Here is a 27,289-nt window from a genome sequence, read left to right on the forward strand (position 1 = left end):
AGTAGATAAGTGCCCAGGTACTAGACTTGCGTGCTAGTCTTATATTTTGTAAACATGAAGCTAAGAATATTCTTGTGTGTGATTGGTGTCGTCGTTGCAGATGGGTAATGTTATTTCATAATTGTTCTATCTTACAAAATTATAGATGGTCAAGCAAATCCTATCAGTAGAAAAAGGTGCGTAATTCAAATTTTCTATGAGATGATATCCTTTCGCGCCTACATTTTTCAAATTTGTCGTCTTTTTGTACTGACAAGATCTGCTTAACCAACTTTATATAAATATACTAAAGAGTATGCAATGGCGGATTTGTAGTCTTTGGCGCCCAAGGCCCCAGGCCCTATAGCTATAGCACCCATCATTCTTTTCAGTATTTTTATCCAATACTCATACGCAAAGACATAGTTCAGATAATTATTGGTTTTACAAGGAGGCAAAGTTGTTGTTTACCTCCTCGTGTAAATATATAGATTAGAGATGCAACGGATAGTTGTTTGGCCGGATACCGGATATCAGGCCTGCCCATCGGCCGATTATCTGGTATCTGGCCACCGGATATTCGGCCGCAGGAACTATACTAAGCAAGGTTACTATCCGGTATCCGGCCGGATAGTAGGTCACTATCCAGTAATTGGCCGGATACTATAATAATGGCCGGATACCGGATAGTAACCGAATATCCGGTGCATCTCTAATATAGATACCCCAGCAAGCGAAAGAGTCCAGGAATTATATTACATCTGAGGATACTTTTTCTTCTTTTACACAAGAGCATGATTTGTGATGTATCTTGTAAAGAAATGTACCTGTCTGATCACTTAAGTGTAAATGTCATTATAAATATTAATCATTCAGATTCTCCTATTAAGTACATAAGTAAACAAATTTTTTCAAGTCAAAACAAATACAATTTTACTCAGAGTCTCGAGTTATATGACTGGGATTGCGTTTTATTAAAAAATCAATGCCCCAATAAAATAACTACATCAGTAATGAATATTCTTAAACACTATTATGATATTCACTTTCCTAAGCGAAAACAACCTATTAAAAAGATTGTAAACACATGGGTGAATGACCTCTTACGTAATCTACGCCATAAATTGCGTGCAACTAAAGTTAAATTATCTAAACAACCTAATGACATCGAGTTACATTCGATCTTATTAAAATTGGAAACAGCGTATTGGGCTACTTTACGTAATGACCGTGTAGACTTTATAAATAGCAAAATAGTGTGTAGTACAGGTGGCAGTGTTTGTCGGGCTATGTGGAGCGTCATCTCGTCAGAGACATGCCGGCGCAGTAGCAGCAGGAGCGGACCCCTGGACGTGCTCGTGAGCCGTGCGCCGGGCGACTGCGAGGCTGCGCGCGCCGCGGCTGCCGCTGCCCAGCTTAACCACTACTACACTCACACGAACAATGACTCGCGCCCGTGCCTAGATGATGCACTCGCATATCTCGACAGATATCTGCCACAGGTACCATCTGCTTTCTTATTTAAACCGTTCACTCTTGAGGAAATGGTGAAGACATGTAAGGCCATTAAACGTAAACAATCTAAGGACATCAATGATATGACGACCTATGTCATTGATCTCCTCCCACCGAATGTCCTATCCCTACTGCTTTTTGTATTTAATAAATGTGTTAATGCGGGTGTATATCCTGACACGTTAAAATTAGTTAAAATTCAGCCCATCTATAAGGGCAAGGGTGAAATGCATATACCTAAATTCTACAGGCCGATATCCCTTATACCTACGATATCCAAGGTCTTTGAGCGCCTATTAAGTACGCGAATGATGAATCATATTACATCAAATAATCTTTTAAATAGCCAACAGTATGCCTACCAGACAGGTCGTTCGACGACGGACGCGGCGCGCGATGTGGTCGCGCGAGTGATGGTGCATCTCGAGGGCGGGCGGCAGGTCGCAGCTATATTCTGTGACCTTTCGCGCGCCTTCGAGATGATCGATCACTCATTGCTCCTCTCGAAACTGGCACGCTACGGCTTTGAGGGTAGCTTTCTCAACACGATCGCCTCTTTTCTCAGCAATCGACAACAAAGCACTAGCGTTCTGGGCGTGAAGTCGAACCTCGAACCCGTAGGGGCTTGTGCGGTACCGCAGGGATCGATGATGGGCAATAACCTTTTTTTGATACTAGTTAACGACATTATGACGGCGTGCCCTGAGCCTGAATATATTATGTTCGCAGATGACACGTGCATAATAGTTAATGCAGATAATTTTAACAACTTAAAAATAAAAACTCATAAAGTAATTAATAACATTGCCAAGTGGTTCTCGTCTAACGGCATGCTTCTTAATATTGAAAAAACAAATATTATGCATTTTCAACTTCGTAAAACTGGTATATGTCCACTAGATATAGTCGTAAACAATGTAAAACTCCCCCAGGTCGAGAAAGCAAAATATCTGGGTTTTACTATAGACTCGGGACTAACCTGGACCCCCCATATAGATGTGGTCTCTGACAGGCTAGCGTCGGCGTGCTTCGCCCTTTCTAGACTCGCGCCATCTCTAACGCCTCAAAACCTCAGAATAGCATACTATGGGTACTTCCACTCAATTTTAACTCAAGGTGTAGAACTATGGGCTACTGCAGCTGAATGCAATAGACTATTTAGATTACAAAAACGTGCCCTTAGGATAATTTCAAAGAAACCCTATGATTATCCAGCGCAGTCATTATTTATAGAACACAAAATACTTACGCTGCCATGTGTTTATATACTAACAGCCTGCAAATATGTAAGGTCTAATCTGGGGCTATATACAACTCGTGGGCAGAGCCACGGTCGCAACACGCGCGGCGAGCACCTCCTGCTGGTCCCGCGCTGCCGACTGGCCAAGGCTCGGAAGTCACTCGGTGTCATGGGTGTAAAAATTTACAACACACTTCCGAAAGAGGTCATTAACTCAGCTAGTGAGGCAATATTTGTAAGTAAACTTAAGAAAATGTTAATTAGTTTAGCTTGTTATACAATAAGTGAATTTATGTTGAGAACTGCTGATGTCATTGTAACTAATAACTTAAATAAGTGATAACTATGTATATATTCTGCTGTGTGACGTGTAAAATTATTTATAATTTTATCAATAAATATCTCAATCTCAATCTCAATCTCTTCTAGCCCGGCACGCTACGATACCATAGTGGTGGGTCTGGGCTCAGCGGGTGTGACAGCAGCATCTACCCTAGCGCGCACTGGACGCCGGGTCTTAGGTAAGAATTTATTTCCTTTACTGTACAAAGCGATGCTTGTTAAATGCAATAAGAAATAGGAGAGGCGTGATGTTAGGACACCTTATACGGCATGATAACTTTTTCCTAAATATCCTGGAAGGCAGGATTGAAAAGACAAGAGAAGAAGGGAGACCTAGAATCACTTATCTCAGCCAAATAAAAATTAATGCATCGTATGTGGAAATTAAAAGACTGGCACAAGAAAGAAATGATTGGTGATTGCTCCACCGACAAGAGCAAAGCTCTTAAGTTATGATGATGATGATGATGACTGCACAAAAAAAAGATGTACTTATAAAAGGTGAACTTAATATCATAAACCTTAAAAGATGATTCACGTTTGACCGGGCCGTGTCCGGGCCGGAGCTTCTGGCGCTTACTTTTCTATGACATGACAGGTGATCACGTGATGCTTTCCATAGAAAACGATGCGCCGGAAGCACCGGCCCGGACACGGCCCGGTCTAACGTGAGTCATCCTTAAGGCAAAACAGAAAATAATTTTACATTACTCTGTATCTTTAGGTATTCAAAATAAATAATTTGTTTGTTTGTTTGTTAAAAGTAAACAAATAATTTGTACAGTTTCGGGTAGGTGTAACATTTATTCGTTAATAAACCAATTACAAAACCGTCTGGATCAGTCACTGAACGACCTGACTTTAACCTACATCATTTGATCGTATAATGTTTTCATCTACCCTCAACTGGCTTAAGGAGCCATTTGAGGGTACATTTGTTTACTTTTATTTAAATACCTAAAGATACAGCCTTTTTATAGGTGGTGCATTTAAAAATAAAAAATTAAACTGTTATAATAACCCTATTTTAATATACATAATTGTTATTATATTATATCTTAGGTATAGAGGCGCAGGGCCGTATCGGCGGCAGGGTGCACACTGTGGCGTTCGGAGACGGCCTTGTGGAGCTGGGTGGTGAATGGTAAGCAGAAGGCCTTCTCTGTCGCACTTGTAAATTTGTACGTAAGTGTGACAGGGAGCCAATACGTCGCACGTGGTTCGCACCTATATATATACGCCTATATACGGCCTCGCGGTCCGAAGTGGCCTCGCGCCTCAATGGTTTATGCATAATTCGGCCACCAGAGGACCTCGCAAAATGTACCTTGCTTAAATTTTGGCCTTACGCCGCCACTTATGGTAAGATGTCCCTTTCAAAAAGTTCAAAGCCTCTAGAGTTAGACCAAGAAAAGTCTGTAGCGATTTTGATAGCCCATGCAGTGCAAGTGTTATTTATACGTCATTATTTCACAGAAGTCACTTGCACTGCGTGGGCTATCAAAATTTCTGCACACATGTCTTGTCTATGCGGCTAATTGATCGGTCGCGGATCGGAAACTTTTTCTCCAGGGTCCTAGGCACCAAAAATAGCCGCACATACGCCGCAGCGCAACAACACAATGTTACCATCATTCCTCAAGACTGGAGCAAGCTGGTTTACTACTCTGATGGAACACCAGCAGATTCGCAGCTGATCAGCCAACTGGCTGAACACAGATTCGATGATGGGCCGGATCCACCGGAGGCACAGGGGAATTTCACCACCGGGAAGTGAGTAGCTTTCATCATGGATGGAAAAAACAAGAAGACATGTCAATGTATAAATAATAATACCAAATAGTTGGTACCTACTAGGTACAAAAGGTACACACTAACAAAATGCGTTTGTCGGCGGCCGATCGTAAGATCAGGCAGATCGTAATGTTGCTGTGTAATGATTTGGCGATAGTCACATTAAACCAATATATAATTAGGATAGGTTCGTTAGGTTGCTTCAGATGCCCGAAGGGCAAGCCGCCCCGAAATAGGAGCCCCGCGTAGCGGGGCGCCATAGAGTCAGGGATATGCCTAGGAATTTCATGATATGCCTGATCTTACGATCGGCCGCCGACACGTCTATTACGACAGATATGACCGCTATAATTATATTAAATTAATGTAATAAATTTTATATTATAGGTGGTGCAAGCGCGAGCAGGCCTATAACCACGAAAATCGAAGTTCGCAAATTGCGGGGATTTTTCTCTGTCACTCTAATTACGCCTTCATTGGAGTAAAAGAGAAAGATCCCCGCAATTTGCGAATTTCGGTTTTCGCGGTAACCGCTCAGGCGTCCGTTCCGTAGCGGTGCGCGGCATATATTACAAATTACAATACTCTTTGGGCAACTAATAAGCCCCCTCCAGACTATGCGCGTGAATCGCGGGCGAATCCGCGAACGCGAGTGTGGAGTCGATTTCGCTGTCTGCGAAAATCGACGCCACACTCGCGTTCGCGGCTTCGCGCCGCGATTCGCGCACGAGTGTGGAGGAGGCTATACTGCTAGACACCAAAATTAGTGTGGGTCATATGTACTTGTAGCGACGCTCGCGCGGAGTGAGCCAAGCATGCCCGTAGTAACAACGAACTTTGCACTCTAAGCACAAATAACTATAAGTATAGGTAGGTATGTAATATATGTCATTATTTGTAGAATATTGGAGGATATCACGAAGAACAGGCCGGATCTACTTAAGGACCAAGACTTCATATCAGGGATACTGTCGTTCGTCGAGCTGATGGTAAATAACTTGGAAGGTAAGTAAGTAAATAATAAAAACTCTGGATAGTAAATAATCATCGCGATTTGATCTACATCTAGATTCGCGATTTGATCTAGAGTGAACAGGCACCTTCTGGGCGAGCTCGCTCCATCGTAGGCCACGTCTACGCCTCGGCTAGTCTGTGGCCATGCGTAAGCCCATTCATAATAAAAAAAAAAAATACACCTTGATACTCTTGATGTAGCTTGTTGCTTGAAGGGGTATCCTGACGGGACTGATGAAATCAGTCGATTTGTTCAGGAAAATAATTGGTCAATGTCATCTAGCGTCTACACGTACACAAATTAAATCACCAATTTGCATTCTACTATGAAAATTGGCATTTTTGTGTCCGCACCTGCTGATGTGATCGGGGAATCAAATTGGTATTTGCGTCTGTACGGCCTTGTTCGATCGGAGAATTTCATCAGATTGGCGAAAAATTGTCTCGTCTGGATACAACTTGATATTTAATAATAATAATAATATAGGCGGCAACCTAGGTTAGGTTTTTTATAATGTGTTTATATGTATTTTTTATTGTTTTGTAAGTGTTTTTATATTTCACTTTAATATTCATATTATAATTAACCTAACTTAAGAAGAAAAATGAATAAAGAGATAATAATATAATAATAATTCAGCCTATATACGTCCCACTTAGGGTACGTGAGCCATCTAAGGGTGCACCAAACAGTAGATCAGCTATACTCTAATAACACGAGCTAAAAATTGCCTACTCCGAGCATCATCATCATCATCATCATACGTCCCACTGCTGGGCACAGGCCTCCTCTCATGCGCGAGAGGGCTTGGACTATAGTCCCCACGAAAATCAAAGCGAGTGAAAATATGCCAGATGTGGCATCATTTATGCCAAGTTGGCAACACTGTTAACGCTACGCCACTGGCCACCATCGGTTTAATTTTTCAGTAACAGTCGTAAAATATATTCTACTAAACTATTAACCCACTAAACAGGTTCCAGCGACTGGAACGAGGTAACTACTGGGGGTGACTACGAAGATCTAGAGGGGGACCAGAGCTTGAGCTGGCATCGGCATGGCTACAAGACTTTCTTTGACATCATGCTGGTAGGTTCGCGTAATTCGAGGGAACATTCATACACCTTACAAAAGCTCTATGCACTCGCGTCATCTTATTCTATCAAAAGACGGACCTACGAAGTGGGTATATACAAATTAAAAATTTAGGCTGTAGTTTGTTTTTAGGGTTCCGTACCCAAAGCGTAAAACGGGACCCTATTACTAAGACTTCGCTGTCCGTCCGTCCGTCCGTCTGTCACCAGGCTGTATCTCACGAACCGTGATAGCTAGACAGTTGAAATTTTCACAGATGATGTATTTCTGTTGCCGCTATAACAACAAATACTAAAAACAGAATAAAATAAAGATTTAAATGGGGCTCCCATACAACAAACGTGATTTTTGACCAAAGTTTAGCAACGTCGGGAGTGGTCAGTACTTGGATGGGTGACCGTTTTTTTTTGCTTTTTTCTTGTTTGTTTTTTTGCATTATGGTACGGAACCCTTCGTGCGCGAGTCTGACTCGCACTTGCCTGGTTTTTTCTGTACCCAACAAATACATTGGTAAAACAAATAGCAAAATACGACGCTGGGATAGGTCAGATAGGTGTGTGCGATATATGTACACATTATTCCACCAACACCAACCACATTTGACAGACTGCTCAACGTCAGCCGGCGCGCCCTTTACTATGAAACTTTCCATACATAAAAATATTAAAAATTTAGCGAACTCTTTAACGATACCAACAGTTTGGTGCAACCGACCCTAAGTCACCAACAGTAATTAAAATTCGAGGAGAGAAAAGACTTTTATAAATTTTCTGAACGTATGTACAAATGACTTAGGATCGACCAGTGATTTTGTAAGCGAGTACGTTAAATTTCAGAACACGTACAAAGGCGGCCCAGGTCTACCAAACTTGGACTTGAAGCTGAACACGGAAGTCAAGGTCATTAGAGCGCCGCAGCACCCCACGGAGTGCGTCATCGTTGAGTGTAGCGACGGCAGCTTATACGAGGCCGATAACGTCATAGTCACCGTGTCCCTCGGGGTTCTCAAGGACAAGTAAGTGTGCTAAGTTGCTAACAGCTGGAAATGAAACTAAAAGGATGACACGTTCATGATGACTCACGTTACGCCCAGAGCTTCCGGCGCATCGTTTTCTGTGGATATCATCACGTGATCGCCTGTCACATAGAAAAGCTCTAAGGGGCTGCCGTGAAAACCGAAATTCGCAAATTCTCAATTCTCAATTCTTTATTTCATGAACAATACAGTATTGTGTTTGAAAAGTTTTTACATGCTAACTTACATTAGGTAGTATAATATATTATATTAGGAACATACACTAAAAAAAAATACAAAACGTCACTAAAATGTCAAAAAGCTATACACAAAAAAAAAATACAGCCATCACTAAAAATGTCAAAAAAGTGAGATACAATGTCAAGAAATATAGAAATACTTATACAATTCAGAATCTTAAGAAATATATGAATTAGGAAAAGAATAAAAAAAATTGCGGGGATCTTTCTCCTTCACTCCAATGAAGGCGTAACTAGAGTGACAGAGAAAATTTCCCGCAATTTGCGAACTTCGATTTTCGCGGTTATAGCCCTCCGGCCCGGTCTAACGACAGTCATTCTTTAGATAGGCGGGTCCGAGTCCAAGGCATTCGACACTTCGTTTTCTATAGAAAGCATCACGTGATCATCGGTCACTTGTCATACTAGATAGTGAGGTGTCGGTTGCTTCGGCCCGTACCCGGGCCGTTCCAGCGTGAGTCATCCATTCGGAAACTGCCGGCCTAGCCAAGGTTACAATCGCTATCGCTTCGACAACGAAAAGCATTATGTCTCCCTATCACTCTTCCATATATGTAATATAAGTGCGACAGTGACAGTTGCGTTTCGATCGCTACGGAGCGTAAGCGATCGGCATCTTGGCTACGCGGCCTGAATCTCCATAGTTAATTAATAAATTCACATCCGGGACCAATGGGGCCGTACACATTTTTCTATAGTCTGTAACTTTAGGTACCTACTTATTTAAAATTAAAGTAATCAAAATCTACCCTCAAATGGCTCGTTAAGCCAGTTGAGGGTAGATGAAAACATTACACGATCAAATAAGTCGGCCTGACAATGACAGATCCAGGCGGATTTGTCATCATCATTGGCCTGTCACATCAATAAGATGATGGTTTAAACTAGCCGAAAATTTACAAATTATTTGTTTACTTTCATTTAAATAACTAAAGATACAGAGAGAGCGCTGGTGGCCTAGCGGTAAGAGCGTGCGACTTGCAATCCGGAGGTTGCGGGTTCAAACCCCGGCTCGTACCAATGAGTTTTTCGGAACTTATGTACGAAATATCATTTGATATTTACCAGTCGCTTTTCGGTGAAGGAAAACATCGTGAGGAAACCTGCATACATCTGCGAAGAAATTCAAAGGTGTATGTGAAGTCCCCAATCCGCATTGGGCTAGCGTGGGGACTATAGCCCAAGCCCTCTCGCGCTCGAGACGAGGCCTGTGCCCAGTAGTGGGATGTATATAGGCTGAGATGATGATGATGATGATAACAGAGTATATATAAAAAGACAGGTGCCATGGACAATATTAGTAAATTTTGAATTTATTAAGTCGCCATAGACATTTACATAATTAGGCTCTGAATTTCTGAAAAAATAAAGCTTTTTTTTTCAGAAAATCAACGCTATTCTCACCGCCGCTGCCCGAGGACAAACAGACAGCCATAAACAAGATTAGCATGGGAGTGTTGGATAAAGTGGTCCTGGCGTTCGACCAGCCCTGGTGGACGCAGAACATCTCGAGGTTTGTTGAAGCCGTATACTTACTTAGGGCATACTGAAAATTCCTGGACTGGCCACTTAGAAAAAATAAGTCGTCTCATATATCAGAATCCAGAAACTTTCAGTATCGCCCACGTATTTGTTATGTAAAAATAAATAAAAAAATAATTTTGACCAAAAGCGATCCACAATTTGTTAGGGGCTATTCATAAATTACGTCATTTCAAATTAGGGGGGAGGTCTGGACATCGGATGATGGTAGCATGACGTAGGAGGAAACGGGGTCATTCGAAGCATGATTTTTGGATGATTTTAGGGGGGGGGGTGGTCGAAAATCGATGACGTATTTTATGGACAGCCCCTTAGTAACATTTTAAATAGACAGTAACCTATATATATACTTAGACCTACCGTTAAAGTTAGTAATGTTAGGTAAATGTCGTGGGGAAAATACAAAAAAAAAATTGATATTAAGTATATAACTCTTTATTCATTTTTCGGCTTTATACGTATTTCTTACTCTTAAAAGAAAATTCCCAATTATTTTTTATTGAAGTTTTTTTTTCGTCATTTTCTTGTACTTGTAGGTACATGTGCAGTTTTTCTAATAATTATACAGGAAAAAAGGAAAATTTCCTTGGAAGTTGAATAGTTCGATTCCCGTACGAAAATATGAGAAGTTTCCGAATTTTTCCCATTGAAATTTCGCAATTATGAAAACTTTACAACGGCACATCAGTAGCCGTAGGTACTAATGTAGTTTCTTCCAGGTTTTTATTCATATGGAAAGAAGCAGATAGGAAGAAAGTGCCTGCCTTGGACCTCTGGACCACGAAAGTTGTGGGAGCCTCTCGACCTATGGGGTCCAGTAACACTTTAACTTTGTGGATCAGTGGAAATATTGCGAAGGAGGTAGAGTGATAAAAAATTCTTACAAACTAAGTACGCCAAGTTAACCGATTCGTTGCGTGTTCCATTTTCAAAAACTTTTGGCTGTGGCGCGGAACAATCATTTCATGACACGGCAGCCATGCCATGCGCCATAGACTATGATGACACTCCTCCCGTGTCATACGCCACACGTAAAAAACATTGATGACACGGCAGGCGTGTCATCAGCACAAGTCAGATAGTCATACACATTCTGTGAAAATTTCAACTGTCTAGGTATCACGGTTCATGAGATACAACCTGGTGATAGACAGACAGACAGAGAATTTCTAGACAGTTGAAATTCTGTCTGTTTATCACGGTTCATGAGATACAGCAATCTTCCGCATACAGAAGCTACAAAGTTTATATATGCCGATGACATCGCACTTATCTCACAGAGCAAAGATTTTGAATCTGGTGCCCAAACACTGTCATCGGACTTAGAAGCTCTGACAGCATACTTTAGCGCGTGGCGACTTATACCCAGCCAAAGTAAGACTGAAGTCTCCTGTTTTCATCTATACAACCAGATGGCCAGCTATCATCCAACTGTTTACCTGAATAAAGAAGCACTCAAGTACAATCCCTGCCCAACTTATCTCGGTGTTACGCTGGATAGGTCCCTTACCTATAAGCAACATCTAACCAAGCTCTCGCAAAAGGTAGCAACGAGAAATAATCTCCTCCATAAACTCTGTGGCACCAGCTGGGGAGCTTCGGCGGATTGCTTACGCACTTCGGGTATCGCGCTTGTGTACTCTGCGGCCGAGTACTGCGCACCTGTATGGCTAGGTAGTGCACATATCAACAAAGTGGACGTCAAGCTGAACGAGACCATGCGATGCATCTCTGGTACTATTAAATCTACTCCGGCCCACTGGCTGCCAGTACTAAGTCACGTAGCGCCGCCTCATCTCCGTCGCGCTCATGCTTTGAAGAGAGAAGTGGAGAAGATTTTGAAAAACCCAACGCTACCAGTACATCAAGAGTTCTGCCACCCTCCTCCACAACGGTTGGTCTCTCGAAACCCACCCTGTGCTATGGCGCCAGGCCTAAGCAATTTCAACATTTTCAACATCTCGGATAGGTGGAAGACTGACTGGTCTACTGCTACGGCTGGAAAAGACACACCCTATCTTTCAGACCCGACGATAAAACCAAAAGGGTTTCACCTACCTCGTAAGATCTGGTGCCGTCTAAATAGGTTGAGAACAGGTCACGGCCGCTGTAATTATTTCCAACATAAGTGGGGCTGGAAGGAATCTCCCCTCTGCGAGTGCGGCGAAGAAGAACAAACCACTGAGCACATATTACGGCGCTGCCCTCTTCACTCCTATCCTGGCCCAGCTGAGGATCTGGATGCCCTGACACCCGACGTAGTTGCCTGGCTTAACAACCTCAAAGCTGTTCTCTGATTGCCTAATCATGCATGCCATACGATTAAATAAATAATGAGATACAGCCTGGTGACAGACAAACGGACAGACAGACAGACGGACAGACAGGCAGACAGACAAACGTACAGCAAAGTCTTAGTAATAGGATCCCGTTTTTACCCTTTGGTTACACCCTAACAATATATTTGGTCGGCAGGTGGAGACACTTTCAGAAGACACTGTGAAAACGAAATGCGTAGCCCTACTGCAGAGGTTCATGGGTGATACCTTGAAGGTTACTGTGCCGGAGCCTACCGCTATTCTACGGTATGTATTTTGACGACCGGTCTGGCCTTGTGGGTAGTGGCCCTGTGAAGCCAATGATCCTGGGTTCGAATCCCGGTAAGGGCATTTATTTGTGTGGTGAACACAATTATTTGTTCCTGACTTCCTGAGTTATGGGTGTTTTCTATGTGTATACGTACGTATGTATTTATTATCTATATAAGTATGTATATCATCGCCTAGCAGCCACAGTACAAGCCTTGCTTAGTTTTGGGCTAGGTTGATCTATGTAAAATGTCCCCTGATATTTATTTATTTATGTAACAGCAAGATTATACAAGTGAGCCTCGCTTATCCGGACCCTCGCTACTCCGGTAGTCCCTGTAAAGCAGCGGTCGGCAACCTTTTAGCAGCTAAGGGCCACATATATAGTAGTTAACGAAGTTAACGCGGGCCGCACTTTGGTAATATTTGTGATTTTAGCAGTCATTGTCGTTTGTCAATGTTACATACAAACAAAATAGCCAGGGAGGCTCGTGGGCCGCAAGCGAGAGGTTGAGGGCCGCGGGTTGCCGACCGCTGCTGTAAAGGATGCCTCACGCTAGGCCGGGCCGAGGCCTCTGGGGAGACACTCCTGACTTCGGCCAAACTCGACTCCGTTCGACTCAGCATTGCTCCGAGCAATTATTAGGGTTGACACAACATGACGTCCCTTTGCGTGCACGACCATAGATAAGATAATTACTTGAATTTTGACAACCCTAAATAGTCGAAAGGGGTAGTGCCATAAATTAGAAAGGGATATCATGATTCGACCCAGGGGGCTGTCCATAAATTACGTCATCGATATTTGACGATTTTGGACCCCCCCCCCCTAAAATCATCCAAAAATCACCCCGTTTCCTCCTACGTCATGCTACCAGCATTCGATGTCCAGACCCCCCCCCCCCCCGCTAATTTGAAATGACGTAATTTATGAATAGCCCCCAGTATCGCTGTCAGACTTCGGTTCTGTAGGAAGTGTCCTTTCTGTACGGTAGTACTATTACTTATTCTATTTACCAGGATTCAAACCCGGAACCTCCAACTTCGTAGGCAGGGTCACTAACGACTAGGCCACAGAAATATCTAAAGCAGTTCCGTAAAATGGGGTGAGTAGGGTCAAAACTGAAATTCAAACCTCGATAACATTTTATTTTTACATATGAAAACTGAATGGTGTATATAGGTACATAATAAGTTTTCCGGACGTTTGTATTTTTATTTTATTTTGGGTAGTTCCATTTCATAATTTTGACGATAAAGAGGAAAACCCACCTCACCCCGTAGTGCCTCGTATTTGGGGTGAGAGGGTTTTCATACAAAGGTGATTTTGGAAGATTGTTGGATCGTTTTTTTTTATTATGCGTATTACTACAGCTCCATTTTAAATTGGAATACATTATTTTTGTAGCAGTAGCCTTAAAATCCCTTCTCACCCCTCTCTCAAACCTTCTCTCCCCATTCATAACCCAACTCTCCCCGCGAAACCTACTCACCCCTTTTTACGGTTCTTTATCTAGGTACCTACTTTTTTTTCAGAACAACCTGGTACTCGAACCCATACACCCGCGGGAGCTACACTTTTGACAACACCCTCACTCCTCAGTACCCTGATGCTCGAGATTGGCTCGCGAGGCCGCTCACGGACTCGTCGGGGGCCCCGCGAGTCCTATTCGCTGGCGAGGCCACAAATCGACGCCATTTTGGCACTGTTCACGGCGCCAGTGAGACTGGATACAGGGAGGCCATGCGATTGGTCAATAAAACCTATATAGTAACAGCACCAGTCATGGGACATTTAAGAGGGAATTTGGAGTATTTGTGATATTTCCCTAATACATGTGAATGGTCTACCGCTTAGCGTATTGAAAGATGAAAGTCCTACCCGTCTTTCATGTTTCAGGCGTGTTGTATCAAAGATACTGCAATGAGTTTCCACATACTTAACAAATTAAAACTATGCTATTTTTCGCCAGTCATGGACACCAAAGCTCCAGTAATGGGCCCCCCAGTAATGGACACTACTCTATCAGTATAAAATATTGAAATAGGTCATCAGATCTGGTCCATGTTATCATAATATTGCATTATCATCCAATTTGCATATTTAATTACGAATACAAAATTTCAACTCAATCGGAAAACGGGAAAGTGGCTCAAACTCGGCTACCAAGATTTGACCCACACTAAAAAACGATATTAATTTATCCGAAGTCCGAGCATACCTCCTGGTTGACATATTTCGTAACTACATTTTACTTCTGTATTGTTTAAACATGAAATGATGGCATGGCAAGCATCATTATGTAAATTTCCCATTATAGGAGGTATGCAGTTTTACAGCTCCTATAATGGGATTGGGCCAAATACCACTATTTTTTTACACCTGTGGACTCACAACATAGTATGTTGTATACCTTATCTCATGGTAAATGCAATTAACAAAACACATTTTAGTTTTCATCAAGTATTAATTAATTAAAATTTAATAAATTAACTCACCTCTCTTAGCGAAGTTGTTAAGAATTCTTAGTGGTATTTTTTTTCAGTGACACGACAACTTTTAGGTTGACGCCAATTTCTTAAATAACAACCAAATTTAATAAAAATTCAAACTGAAACAGCTCTAGGACTCTTATTTATGATAATATACAGGCAGTGTTTATAAACTACTTTTAGACACTTATTTTACAGGATTTGTGGTTTATTGTCCCATTACTGGTTCCACGCCCATCATAGGGTACACTACTATAATAACTAATTCTGTTCTCATTACGACCAGCCGACATAAATTATTATTATTTGTCTTTCTGAGTGCATTTTTATTTCAGACTATTTATCCTATTTTTTGGGGTGACAAGCCACACGGTTGGCCAACTAAAAGTGGACGTTGGCCCAACAAATAGCCAACTCAAAATGCTACTAGGGTTATTATTAGTCCTTCTGAGTGCATTTTTATTTCAAACCATTAATATTATTTAAATACTAGCGAGCCGCCCCGGCTTCGCACGGGTTAACAAATTATACACCTAAACCTTTCTCAAGAATCACTCTATTGATACGTGAAACCCGCATGAAAATCCGTTCAGTAGTTTTTGAGTTTATCGCGAGCAAACATACAAACGGACAGACGCGGCGGGGAACTTTGTTTTATAAGTTGTAGTGATGGGACCAATCCCCAGATCGCAAAAAAAGTTATGGCTGTCCCATAAATAATTGTACTTAGGCATGTACCGTAAAATGGGGTGAGTTGGGTGAAATTTGACTTTTAAACTTCGATAAAATTTTATTTTTACATGTGTAAACTGAATAGTGTATTATAGTGGTTCGGACGTTTGTATTTTATTTTGGGTAGTTCCATTTCATAACTTTGACGATAAAGAGGAAAACCCACCTCACCCCGTAGTGCCTCGTATTTGGGGTGAGAGGGTTTTCATACAAAGGTGATTTTGGAAGATTGTTGGATCGATTTTTTTTATTATGCGTATTACTGTAGCCCCATTTTAAATTGGAATACATTATTTTTGTAGCAGTAGCCTTAACATCCCTTCTCACCCCCCTCTCAAACCTTCTCTCCCCATTCATAACCCAACTCTCCCCGCGAAACCTACTCACCCCGTTTTACGGTACCTACATATATCGTTCAACGCCCTCTTGTCGTTAAGTATAATTTTTATTGAATGTATATAATTTTTAAATATTTTAATGTTAAAAATGTAATTAATGTGTAAGTGTTTTGGTTCTGCACTGTAAACTTGCATGTGGTTTTAAATAAATGAAATGAAATAAAATTTTACTAACGAGGTCTATAGATAGTACCTATAGATTTACGACAACCGCAATTATATTTTGCGGCACGGAATCCTAAACTCCATGCAAATGCATGCATGCCTCGTTATCTAAATAAAACGATTACGTGCAGACTGCAGGTAGGTCAGTGTTGCCAACTCGTATTTTGAAAAAATGCTAGACTAATGTCTAGATAATGCCAAAATTATGCAAAAGTTTTTTGAAACATGCTAAAAAAAATGCTAAAATGTCACTTGAAATTAGACACTTAAATTAAAACACATACATTTTTGAAATTTACCGCCTTTTTCTACTGACAAGATCTGCTTGACCAATTTATATAGTCCGTCGACGCCCATCCGTTTACAAAAGTCAAAATTCATATGAAAATATGAACCACATAAGGCGATGGCGCATATTGTTGCTGCCAAGTTGGTGCAAACTTGGCTTAGACTAAATTATGCTAAAAAATATGCCAGATGCTAAATTAAATGGAAAATTTTGGTGCCAAAGCCAGTGAAAATATGTGAAAAATAAGTTGGCAACACTGAGGTAGGTATTTCCTTAACACATTATACTATATAAAGGCGGCACAGCGTGCATACTCACATTTCTGCTGTTCTCCGTTGTCAGTAATGGCGTCTTACAAGTTGACGTTGTTGGTCGCGCTGGTGGTCATGTTGGCTATCGGCGTGCAGCACTCTGAGGCGTTTGTTGATGCTTGCAATGAAGTTTGCAGCAGGTGAGAATTGTTAAAAAAATCAAAACTGAAGTTGACTTTATACTTCGTTTTTTTAGCATTAGAAATTAGGTAAACAATCTTGATGTTTCTTTTAATTGAAAAACGCATTTTAAAAGTAAGTTACGGCAAATATGTAACAATTATGAATCTAATACGATCATTTGTGACGTCCCACGGGTAAAGGTACCTTATGGCGGTTGGCGCTTACGCTATTATTAACGCCGCTCCAATATTATTGCGACGCTATGCGACGTAAGCGCCAGCCGCCATAAGGTACCTTTTGCCATGGAACGTCACATTTATATTCTTCTGCTTTCATAAGTAATAGTTTTTGATTTTTAAAAAGCGTTTTTAAATAAAAAAAATGCCAAGATCGCTTACCTTCTTTCAAGTTCTTTCTAATGCCAAAAAAGACTTTTAATTGTTATAGCCGGTTAGTCAAGTTTGTCAGTAGCAAAACTCGCGAAATTCAAATTTTCTATGGGACGATTAACCTTCGCTGCTACATTTTTTAAATTTGCCATTTTTTTCTACCGACGGCAATGGCTTGACAGACTATACAATATATAAAGTTGTTTTAATTATGTAAGGTTTGTATTTTAAAGGTTTTATTTAGTTTCACCTGTCCCATTGTCTGTCTTTAATCAAATCTTGCATGTTTTTGACCCACTTCCCGGTTTCCAATGAAACTAAAAATTTGCATACGTATTTAAGTCGAATGGTAATGCAATAACGGTACCATCGAGCTGATCTGATGGAGACAAGAGATGGCCATAGGAACTCTGTGATAAAACACCGCAACCTAATTCTGTTTCTGGTTTTATGAATTGTCTCGATGAGCATTAATAGTAATATAGTAGCCTAGTTAAGAAAAGTAGTCTCAATAAAAGCTTGTACCTACCAAACCACGTAATTATTGCCAAAAACTTATTTTTTAAATGGCCAAGAAGATCTTGTCAGTAGAAAAAGGCGGCAAATTTGAAAAATATAGGCGCGAAGGGATATAGTCTCATGGACAATTTGAATTTCGCGCCTTTTTCGACTGACAAGATTTGCTTGACCATAAGTTTTTAAACATTTTCAGGACGAAGGCTGAGTGGGACGAATGCTGCCGAGCCCACGGCTACCCGAAGGGCGCAGTCGACTGCCGCTACCACGGCCGAATGAACTGCTGGACATGAGAAGACACTGATTCTGTCAGTCAAGATAAATTCTATTAACATTATTTGAAAAATATGCAGGTCAAAGCCTTTGTAATAAATGTTTTATTGTTTACGTTTGCTTATTTATCATTGACTTAGAGTAGCCCCCTTATTCATAAACGCGCTACATGCGCAGACTGTACAAAGCGGTAGAACACAATAGGAGGAAGTCTCTCCTTAAAGGCAGTACCGTTTTTACTATAAGGACACACGGGGCCCGAGCACAGGGCCCCCATTCTCAGGGGGCCCCGAAGGACAGACAGTAACAATATACAGGGTGTTTGGTACATCGTTTGCCAAATTGAAACGGCAGATAGGTTGAGTCATTTGCTATCTTCTCAGGCCTAGAAAATTATTACCCATAATAAATAGAAGATCATATTATTAGAAAAATGTTACTTTAATACATATTTTATGGTTTAATTAGCTTTCTTTTCTTTCGGGCTTTACATAAATAAGGGCCCCAAATTCTTATGTGCCCAAGGGCCCGCATAGTTTAAGACGGCCCTGCTTAAAGGTGTAGATAGGCGTGGCTCACTCCGCGATTTCGTCGCTTTGCTACAGGTAGCTAAAAGGCCATCTGTTCGACCCCAATTTTGGGGTTTGCCATAAGCCGCGCGTGGCGCTGTCGCCACCTAGCGGCCATATCTGTGCTGATAGTGACCGATGCGTTTTGTTAGAGAGTGAGTCTTCTGTACCTAGTACTATTATTTATTCTGTGGTGTATATAGACGCTTATATATATGGGGATTCGTAGGTATTACTTAAAACTTGATAGGTACGTGATCTGGTTTGAAACAAATAAATGATTATAATTTGCTACCTACTAATTTTTTGCAAACTTTTAAGGGTACCGTAAAATGGGGTGAGTAGGGTCAAAACTGAAATTCAAACCTCGATAACTTTTTATTTTTACATATGAAAACTGAATGGTGTATATAATAAGTGTTCCGGACGTTTGTATTTTAGTTTTTATTTTATTTTGGGTAGTTCTATTTCATAATTTTGACGATAAAGAGGAAAACCCATCACACCATGTAGTGCCTCGTATTTGGGGTGAGAGGGGTGTTCATACAAAGATGATTTTGGAAGATTGTTGGATCGATTTTTTTTTCGTATTACTATATGCGTATTACTATAGCACAATTTTAAATTGGAATACATTATTTTTGTAGCAGTAGCCTTAAAATCCCTTCTCACCCCCCTCTCAAACCTTCTCTCCTCACTCATAACCCACCTCTCCCCGCAAAACCTACTCACCCCGTTTTACGTTTCAGTTTTGACCCTACTCACCCCATTTTACGGTACTTAGAAGTTTAAAAAACGTCTGCACTGCGTGTGCTGTTAAAATCTCTCTTGGTCTAACTCTATGTTTCGCTACTATTTGAGTATGGGCATAGAAAAAAAATACAGAGTGCTCACTCCATACATCAGTTTTAGAACCAAAACGATTGTTATTTTCGTAATCAACATTTACCATCGAGTAGCGGAATTATCCTGTACTGCTACTTAACAATGCAACGACCAAACGGCCCTATTCTAACTTTAACACTAGAGATCATCTAGAGATGAATAAGATACGATATCGAGAAGATATAGTCATTTGTAAGTTAGACATGTCAAATTTGACGTTTCCGCGATTCTGGAGGTCCTCTTGAACGATTTCGACAAGTTATGACTTAGATATCCAAGTCACATCTAGTCGATATCTATGTAAATCTAGTTGATCTCTATATCGTATCTAGATCTTGTGATTATCTCGTTTCCCGAATACGCGTGAAAGAGTCTAATGCTCAACAATTTTTAGCTAATATTATAACCTTAATTGGAACTCTATTTTCAACTCCGTCTGCTTTTAATATACTTGTAAATTTTTGTACAATACAATTTTCATGAGTTGCGACAACAGAGAATTCTAGTATCAAGTAGCGATACTGATCATTCCGCTACACGATACTAGATGTCGACTGCGAAAATAATAGTCTTTTTGGTACAGTCAACTGTAAAACTATGGGTTGAATATCACAAAAATATGTCCCATAACTCTTACGTGAGCGAATTAGAATTATGGGACATATTTTTGAGTAAGTTATCTACACCCATATTTTTACAGTGAGCACTCTATTCTTACTATATTTCTCTACACATGGGTAATTAGAATAATCACAAATAAAGCTATAAAGCTCTTTATTCAAATAAATTCCACATCTGTCTAATTATTAATTATCCCAACAATTCATCCACCCGTAGCGGCAATCAGCATGGCCCCTCCAGTAACCATGCGCGCGGCAACACTCGTCCTTCTCGGCGAAGCTTCGCTTGCAAACTTCGTTGCACGGATCCACGCGGATCGCCATTGCCGTTGCCAACAGGGCGAACACAAACAACAACATGGCTACCTTTAGCGCCGCCATCTTGGAGAGCTGAGTGGTTATGTGCGCTTGAGTCTTCGCTCCGTTTATATACGATTTGAAAAGCGTAGACTACCTCTTATGGATTCCGTTATACAGAAATTCTCACTCCACACATTAGCTTAATATTTAAGTTGCATGGGAGGTATGGTAAAACGAATTATTAACAAGTTTAAAACTTAATACTTAGGTATTAACCCTTTCCCAGGCCGCACTTATCTACAAGGTTTTTCCGAAAGATCCAAATGGGGCATTATCTATGAAAAGGGACCTTATTGTCGATGGCGCATACGCCGCACAGCATCGCGCGGCATTGTATTTATATCGGAGCATCGTTAATAATGGCGTAAGCGCCATCGAGAATAAGGTCCCTTTTCATAGATAACGTCACAAATATATTCCTATTAATCCTTTGATGATTCATTTGAAGACAACTCAAATGTCCCGAAAGTGCGATCTACTTTGAATCTTAAATCGGAATGTTAAAGTTTTTCTACTGACAACTAGGGTTTGCCAGAGTATATTGATTTTATACGCTCCATCTAGAAGATATGTTTGTAGTCTGTGGGAACGTGAAACCAGACTGGGTGCTTCGAGAAATGCACAGTGTGACGTCCACTGGTCACTAGGGGTAAGTTAGGGTGTTAAAGTAAACACTTAAATAAAGGTTGGAAATAGCCACCGGGTCATGCCCGCACGCGGAGAGTGACAGCTGACAAGCGCCCCTCCCCCCGCGCGGCCTGCCCCGCCGCTATACCGTTTACCGTTTAATCGTCACATCTCTTTCCTTTTCACAAATTAAATATTAATTAAGGGTTTACAATTTTCTCACACTAATGTGCAGTGTGTGTATATGCCGTATACATTATTTAGCTCAACCATTTAAATCAGATCAAGGTTGCAAATTTAATAGTTTTAATTATTTAATATAATCACTCAAGGCTAACTCAATAATCTCTCTAACAAATTTACGCAATCAAGTTTAGTTAGGTGTCGTCCATACTACAATCACTAAGGTCTTCAGGATCACCGGGTTCCTCTTCTCTAGACACCTCCCATTTCCCTTCTACTCTCTTTAGATGGACGATGTTCCTTCGTAGCTCCTGCCCCGTTTCGTCATTCCTTAAATGATATTCAGAACCTTTACTATTTACAACAGTATGTGGCGTGGGGTTGAAATTTGTCACTAATTTATTTTCTTTTACTAGGTTCTTTACATAAACTTTTTCCCCATTATCTATTTCTGTAGTCTCTGCTGTCCGTACCCTATCTGAGTGACTTCTCCCTTTGTCCTTCATTATTCTGTCCCTGTCTCTAAAGTCAGAATTGAATGGTTGATTAATGTCAATAACTGACGGTAGTTTGTCCCTAAACTGCCTATTATAGAATAACTCGGATGGTGTTTTTCCCGTTGTCGAATGCGGGGTACTATTATACATGACTAAATATTTTAGCAAATCGTCATACCAATCCGATTTTTGGCTCTGGCTAATCCGTAACCTCTTAAGAATGTCGCGATTTTGGCGCTCAACTTCGCCATTTTGTTGTGGCGAATATGGTGTGGTGAAATTAATTTTAATATTTAACTCATTACAAAATGATTTAAATTCGTTACTAGTAAATTGTTTTCCATTGTCAGCGGTAATGCTGAGGGGAGAACCAACTCGTGAAAATATTTCTTTGAGTACTTTTATAGTTTCGATGGATGTTATGGTCTTCATTGGTTTCACTTCCTTATATCTGCTATAGTAGTCTACTATAACAAATAAATAATGCCCACTTGGAAGTGGACCCAAAAAATCGACCGCAACATCCACCCATGCTTCGGTTGGTAACTCACGCCGAGTTAGTGGCATTGGATGATTTGGAGCTGACACTAAAGTACACCCTTTACAATTTTTTACAGTTTTTTCGGCATCTGAGTCTATTTTGGGCCACCATACTTTAGTGCGCAGCCGACCCTTCAGCGCTCCAATGCCAGGATGTCCTTCATGAGCCGCGTTTAGTACTCTTTGACGTAATTTCAGCGGTATCACGATTTTAGATCCCCTCAACAAAAGGTCGCCGTGAGTCCAGAGCTCTGTCCGGAATATCCTATAGACATTCACCGAACTGTCCCAAATATCTGAATTTAAGGCTTCCCTAACGAGTTGTATTTCTTTGTCTTGTATGGACTCCTCTGTGATTATATCCATACCTATTGCACAAGGCCTAGCATACTCAACGATTTGGTTTATGTGATGTTCGTCCTCAAACGGCTGAATAATACTTGTTGTACATAATCTAGATAGGCAGTCTGCGATATTGCTTTTTCCTGGCCTGTAAACTACCCTGAAGTTGTAAGCCTGAAGTCGCAACACCCAACGCTCGATTCTTGCGCAAGATTTTGTTTTATTGCCAAATATGACTTCTAACGGCTTGTGATCAGTAACTAGATCAAATGTATCTTTACCGTATAGGTACATCCTGAAATGTTCTACGGCCCAAACGAGAGCAAGAGCCTCTTTTTCAGTCTGACAATAACGTTTCTCAACGTCCGTCAGGCTCTTATTTCCGTAAGCAATCACACGTGCCCCGTTATTGTCAGCCTGAATAAGTACGGCACCTAAACCTACAGGACTTGCATCCGCCATAACGGTAGTTTTGTCCTTTGGATCGTAATAACCTAATGTGCGAATATTGCTCAGGGATTTTTTTAAACTAAGGAAAGACTCTGCTTGTTCGGGTCCCCAGTGTGAACTTATATCGCTATTCTTTCCTAGCTTCAGTGTTAACAGTCTCCTTAAGGGTTCTGATTTCGTTGCCATGTTTGGAATCCATTTGTTAACATAGTTAACTAATCCTAGAAAACTTTGTATCTCCTCTACTGTTTTTGGTTCCCTAAAACTTTCTACAACCTTAACATATTTTTCGAGGGGTTTAACCCCTTCTGGAGATAATTCGTGACCCAAAAATTGAATGTGATTGACATTAAACACGCATTTTTCTCGATTTAATAAAATATTATTTTCTTTAAAAACATCTAGGACACGGTTAAGTCTATCATTGTGCTCCGCGTCATCCTTGCCATACACAACTATGTCATCTATAAAGTTGACAGCACCATCGCATGGCAAGAGGATTCTTTCTAAAATTTTCTGAAAGTGTTCAGGCGCACACGAAATCCCAAACATAAGCCGTTTGTATCGAAATAACCCCTGACTTGTTATAAATGTTGTAATATCCCTTGATTCTTCACTGATCTCTACTTGGTGAAATGCGTCCTTAATGTCAAGTTTAGAAAATACTCGCGCTTTCTTAAATTTTGTTAACAATTGGTCCATTGTTGGCAATGGATAGTTCTCCCTCACAATGGCTTTGTTCGCACTCCTCATATCTACACACACTCTAACGTCTCCATCGGACTTAAGAACTGGCACTATCGGCGAGACCCATCCCGAAGGCTTAGTAACAGGTTCTATAATGTCTAGTTCAACCAATTGATCAATTTTATTACGAATCTTATCCTCCAGGGGGATAGGGACTCTCCGACAGGGCTGAGCTATTGGTTTTACTGATTTATTGATCGAAATTTCTAGTTTAACATCTTTAATCTTAGGAAAACTACTTAGTTCGCTTACCGAATTTACTTCTATCCCAAGTTTCAGAACTTTCAAGGCAATCGCGGTGTCCTTTCCTAACAGGTCTCGCGTGCCTTCTTTAACGACGTAGAATGTCCCTGTCTGCAGTTGGTCGCCTACTTGGATATCAGTATCAAAAGATCCAATAACTGTCAACGGTGCGCTGCCGCCATAACCAATGAAATTTTTATCTGGCTCAGCTACCTGATTCATTACATAACCATTGTGTTGTTTCAAATAGTCCCATGTTGACACGCTCAAAATGTTACTCTTACTGCCCGAATCGATGACTAATTCTATTTCCACTCCTCCTACATGGCATTTAAGTGTTTCATCGTTGTCGATATGGAAGATATAATCGACATTTGTTTTCTGAGGGAGTGTCTTAGGCTTCGGTTTATCCTCATTTTTCATTGTCAGACGAGGTTTCTTGGCCGTAATCGGGCTTTGGGTGGGAGGTTTCCTTTTGGAAGCTCTAGTTTTGCATTGGTTCCTAAAGTGTCCTTCGAAACCGCACTTAAGACATTTTTTTGACTTGGCGGGACAAATATTACTATCTCCAGTGTGAGACGCACTGCCACATCTTGAACATCCTGTATTCCCTAAAGGCCGTCGTTTCGTATCTATTTTGTTAATGGACGTTGGCTGTAGCTGCTGCCCATAATCGTTTAGCTGTCTATCTACTGCCTCAACCACGTTTGCTTCCGAAATTATTTTGGCAAGTGTGACCGAATCGCCTAGAGTTAAGATTTTCTTTCTGAGATCCTTAGAAAGACATTTTTCCACTATTTGGTCAATTAGGTTGTCTTCCACGCAGGAAAACTTGCATTTATTACTTTGACGCCGAAGGCGTACTAAAAACTTTTCGAAGGTTTCACCTTGTTCTTGCTTTAACTGCCGAAATAGGTGTCTTTCATATGTTTTATTTTGGTGGGGTAGAAAGAACCCGTCTAGCTTCTTAATTGTCGATTTATAAACGTCTACTTTATCTTTCTCCTCTTCGGAAACTACCTCGTCAGGGATGTTATAATATATATCTTGGAGAGCTAGACCCCCCACGTGGAGCAACGCAGCGCTTTGTTTTTCGGCTTGGGTTATGTTTAATGTCACTAAGTACAGTTCGAACCCCCTCTTCCATTTTTCCCACCGCAAACCTAAGGTAGCCGCATCGCCTTCACAGTCAAAAGGCTCCAATGGTGGTACCTGGGACATTTTGGACGACCTATAACAAGAGCCTATCGTTAGTACCAACCAACACTATCATGTCAGTTTACTACAATATTTTACTATTTGATTTGCTAGTACCAGTTGAACATTCAACCTACTATTTATTTGTTTTGCTAGTACCAGTTGAGCATTCAACCTACTATTTATTTGTTTTGCTAGTACCGGTTGAACATTCAACCTACTAATTATTTGTTTTGTTAGTACCAGTTGAACATTTCAACCTACTAATTATTTGTTTTGCTAGTACCAGTTGAATGTTTCAACCTACTATTTATTTGTTTTGCTAGTACCGGTTGAACATTTCAACCTACTATTTATTTGTTTTGCTAGTACCGGTTGAACAATCAACCTACTATTTATTTGTTTTGCTAGTACCAGTTGAGCATTCAACCTACTATTTATTTGTTTTGCTAGTACCGGTTGAACATTTCAACCTACTAATTATTTGTTTTGCTAGTACCAGTTGAATGTTTCAACCTACTAGGGTAAGTGCGTCAGTTTTCCGTCCGGTGTCAGTTTCCGTCCACTTGACGGATTGGTAAATAACACATTTGATTTATAATTTGCTACTTGCGAAATATAATTTTTATGTGGATAGTTAAATTGTTTAGATATTAAGGGTGCAATAAGTCCAAATTTGTGCAGCAATGAAGTATTATACTCAAATTTCGTCAAGTGGACGGAAACTGACACCGGACGAAAACTAGCACAATGACCCTATTTATTTGTTTTGCTAGTACCGGTTGAACATTCAACCTACTAATTATTTGTTTTGTTAGTACCAGTTGAACATTTCAACCTACTACTTATTCCATAGAGTGATTATACATATTATTTTATGTTGAGTTAACGTGTCTACTTTTACAATAACATAACCTCGTCATACTAGAGTCCATTACCCGTCGGTATTGTTTATGATAATGCACTTAAGTAGTTTATTGAGTCGTGTTACTTTGCAAAATTTATGTCAATAAACAGGAATAGACCAACGAATAGCATTATCTAATTTAGTGGCGTGTTACTAAGCCGCGGAATAGCAAGACAATAGTATCATTTTACAAAATAAATACTTACATCCGTATACCCCTTGGCATCATGGAAACACTAGTAGCAATAAAAAGCATGCCAATCTGTAAAATTTATATTATCTTAACAACTAAGTACTTAATTCGGACACAAGGAAATAAGTTCCTAACGAAATGTAAACAACTATGCCTATTATGTGGTTAGTTGCAACACTTTTTCTTTTAAATTATCCCTGTAAACTCATCACTCACTATGTTTTGGATTTGGATATAAACGGTAAAAGACGAGAATATGTATTGCACCAGTAGCACGCAAACACTCAACATAATATTTATAACCTCGAAACCAATCTGTTCCGTTATTTCACTCCATCTTTTCCAAATTATTGGCTAACTTACCCACAGACTCGTCGCCACTTGTGACGTCCACTGGTCACTAGGGGTAAGTTAGGGTGTTAAAGTAAACACTTAAATAAAGGTTGGAAATAGCCACCGGGTCATGCCCGCACGCGGAGAGTGACAGCTGACAAGCGCCCCTCCCCCCGCGCGGCCTGCCCCGCCGCTATACCGTTTACCGTTTAATCGTCACACACAGTGAGTGGGCCAGTGTATTCTGAGGTTGCTTTAGACATATTTGTATTGAATGTATGGATCTTTGCTACGTTTTATGCAGTTTAGGCTTTGTTTAGCATAACAGGTAGGTAACTAACGAGTTATATTTTCCTTAAAGGTCGATTCTGAAATTTTTATATTTATTTGACATTGCAGATCACGCAACACAGATAAATGATTGGCAGACCGAAGTGTCTCAGTTTCAGCTTGTATTATGTATACAGGGCGTCCCACGGCGATGCCACATGGAGGGAAAGTACCTTAAATATCATAGATAGC

The 27,289-nt window shown here is 40.6% G+C and overlaps 3 protein-coding genes and 1 long non-coding RNA gene across 4 annotated transcripts in view; 3 read left to right on the forward strand and 1 right to left on the reverse strand.

The window, feature by feature from the left end:
- Positions 1-27,289, forward strand: part of LOC134677476 (uncharacterized) — a 343,898-nt gene that overhangs the window by 30,094 nt on the left and 286,515 nt on the right. The gene's annotated exons all lie outside the window — the stretch shown is intronic.
- On the forward strand, positions 55-15,288 carry LOC134677347 (spermine oxidase-like). The gene is made up of 12 exons (XM_063535782.1): positions 55-104; positions 3,164-3,255; positions 4,139-4,220; positions 4,649-4,849; positions 5,772-5,875; positions 6,862-6,974; positions 7,817-7,995; positions 9,640-9,768; positions 10,517-10,658; positions 12,273-12,382; positions 13,922-14,156; positions 15,214-15,288. The coding sequence occupies exons 1-12, from the start codon at positions 55-57 to the stop codon at positions 15,286-15,288; spliced, it is 1,512 nt and encodes a 503-aa protein (XP_063391852.1).
- LOC134677686 (uncharacterized) lies at positions 16,793-18,188 on the forward strand. Its single transcript, XR_010100074.1, has 2 exons — positions 16,793-16,913; positions 17,998-18,188. It is a non-coding gene; the product is annotated as an uncharacterized LOC134677686 (long non-coding RNA).
- LOC134677371 (uncharacterized) lies at positions 21,189-25,789 on the reverse strand. The gene is made up of 2 exons (XM_063535805.1): positions 24,147-25,789; positions 21,189-21,648 (listed from the first exon to the last, which is right to left on the reverse strand). The coding sequence occupies exons 1-2, from the start codon at positions 25,356-25,358 to the stop codon at positions 21,643-21,645; spliced, it is 1,218 nt and encodes a 405-aa protein (XP_063391875.1). The 5' UTR covers positions 25,359-25,789; the 3' UTR covers positions 21,189-21,642.

This window comes from Cydia fagiglandana, chromosome 26 (assembly GCF_963556715.1).
Source record: "Cydia fagiglandana chromosome 26, ilCydFagi1.1, whole genome shotgun sequence".
Classification (NCBI taxonomy): domain Eukaryota; kingdom Metazoa; phylum Arthropoda; class Insecta; order Lepidoptera; family Tortricidae; genus Cydia; species Cydia fagiglandana.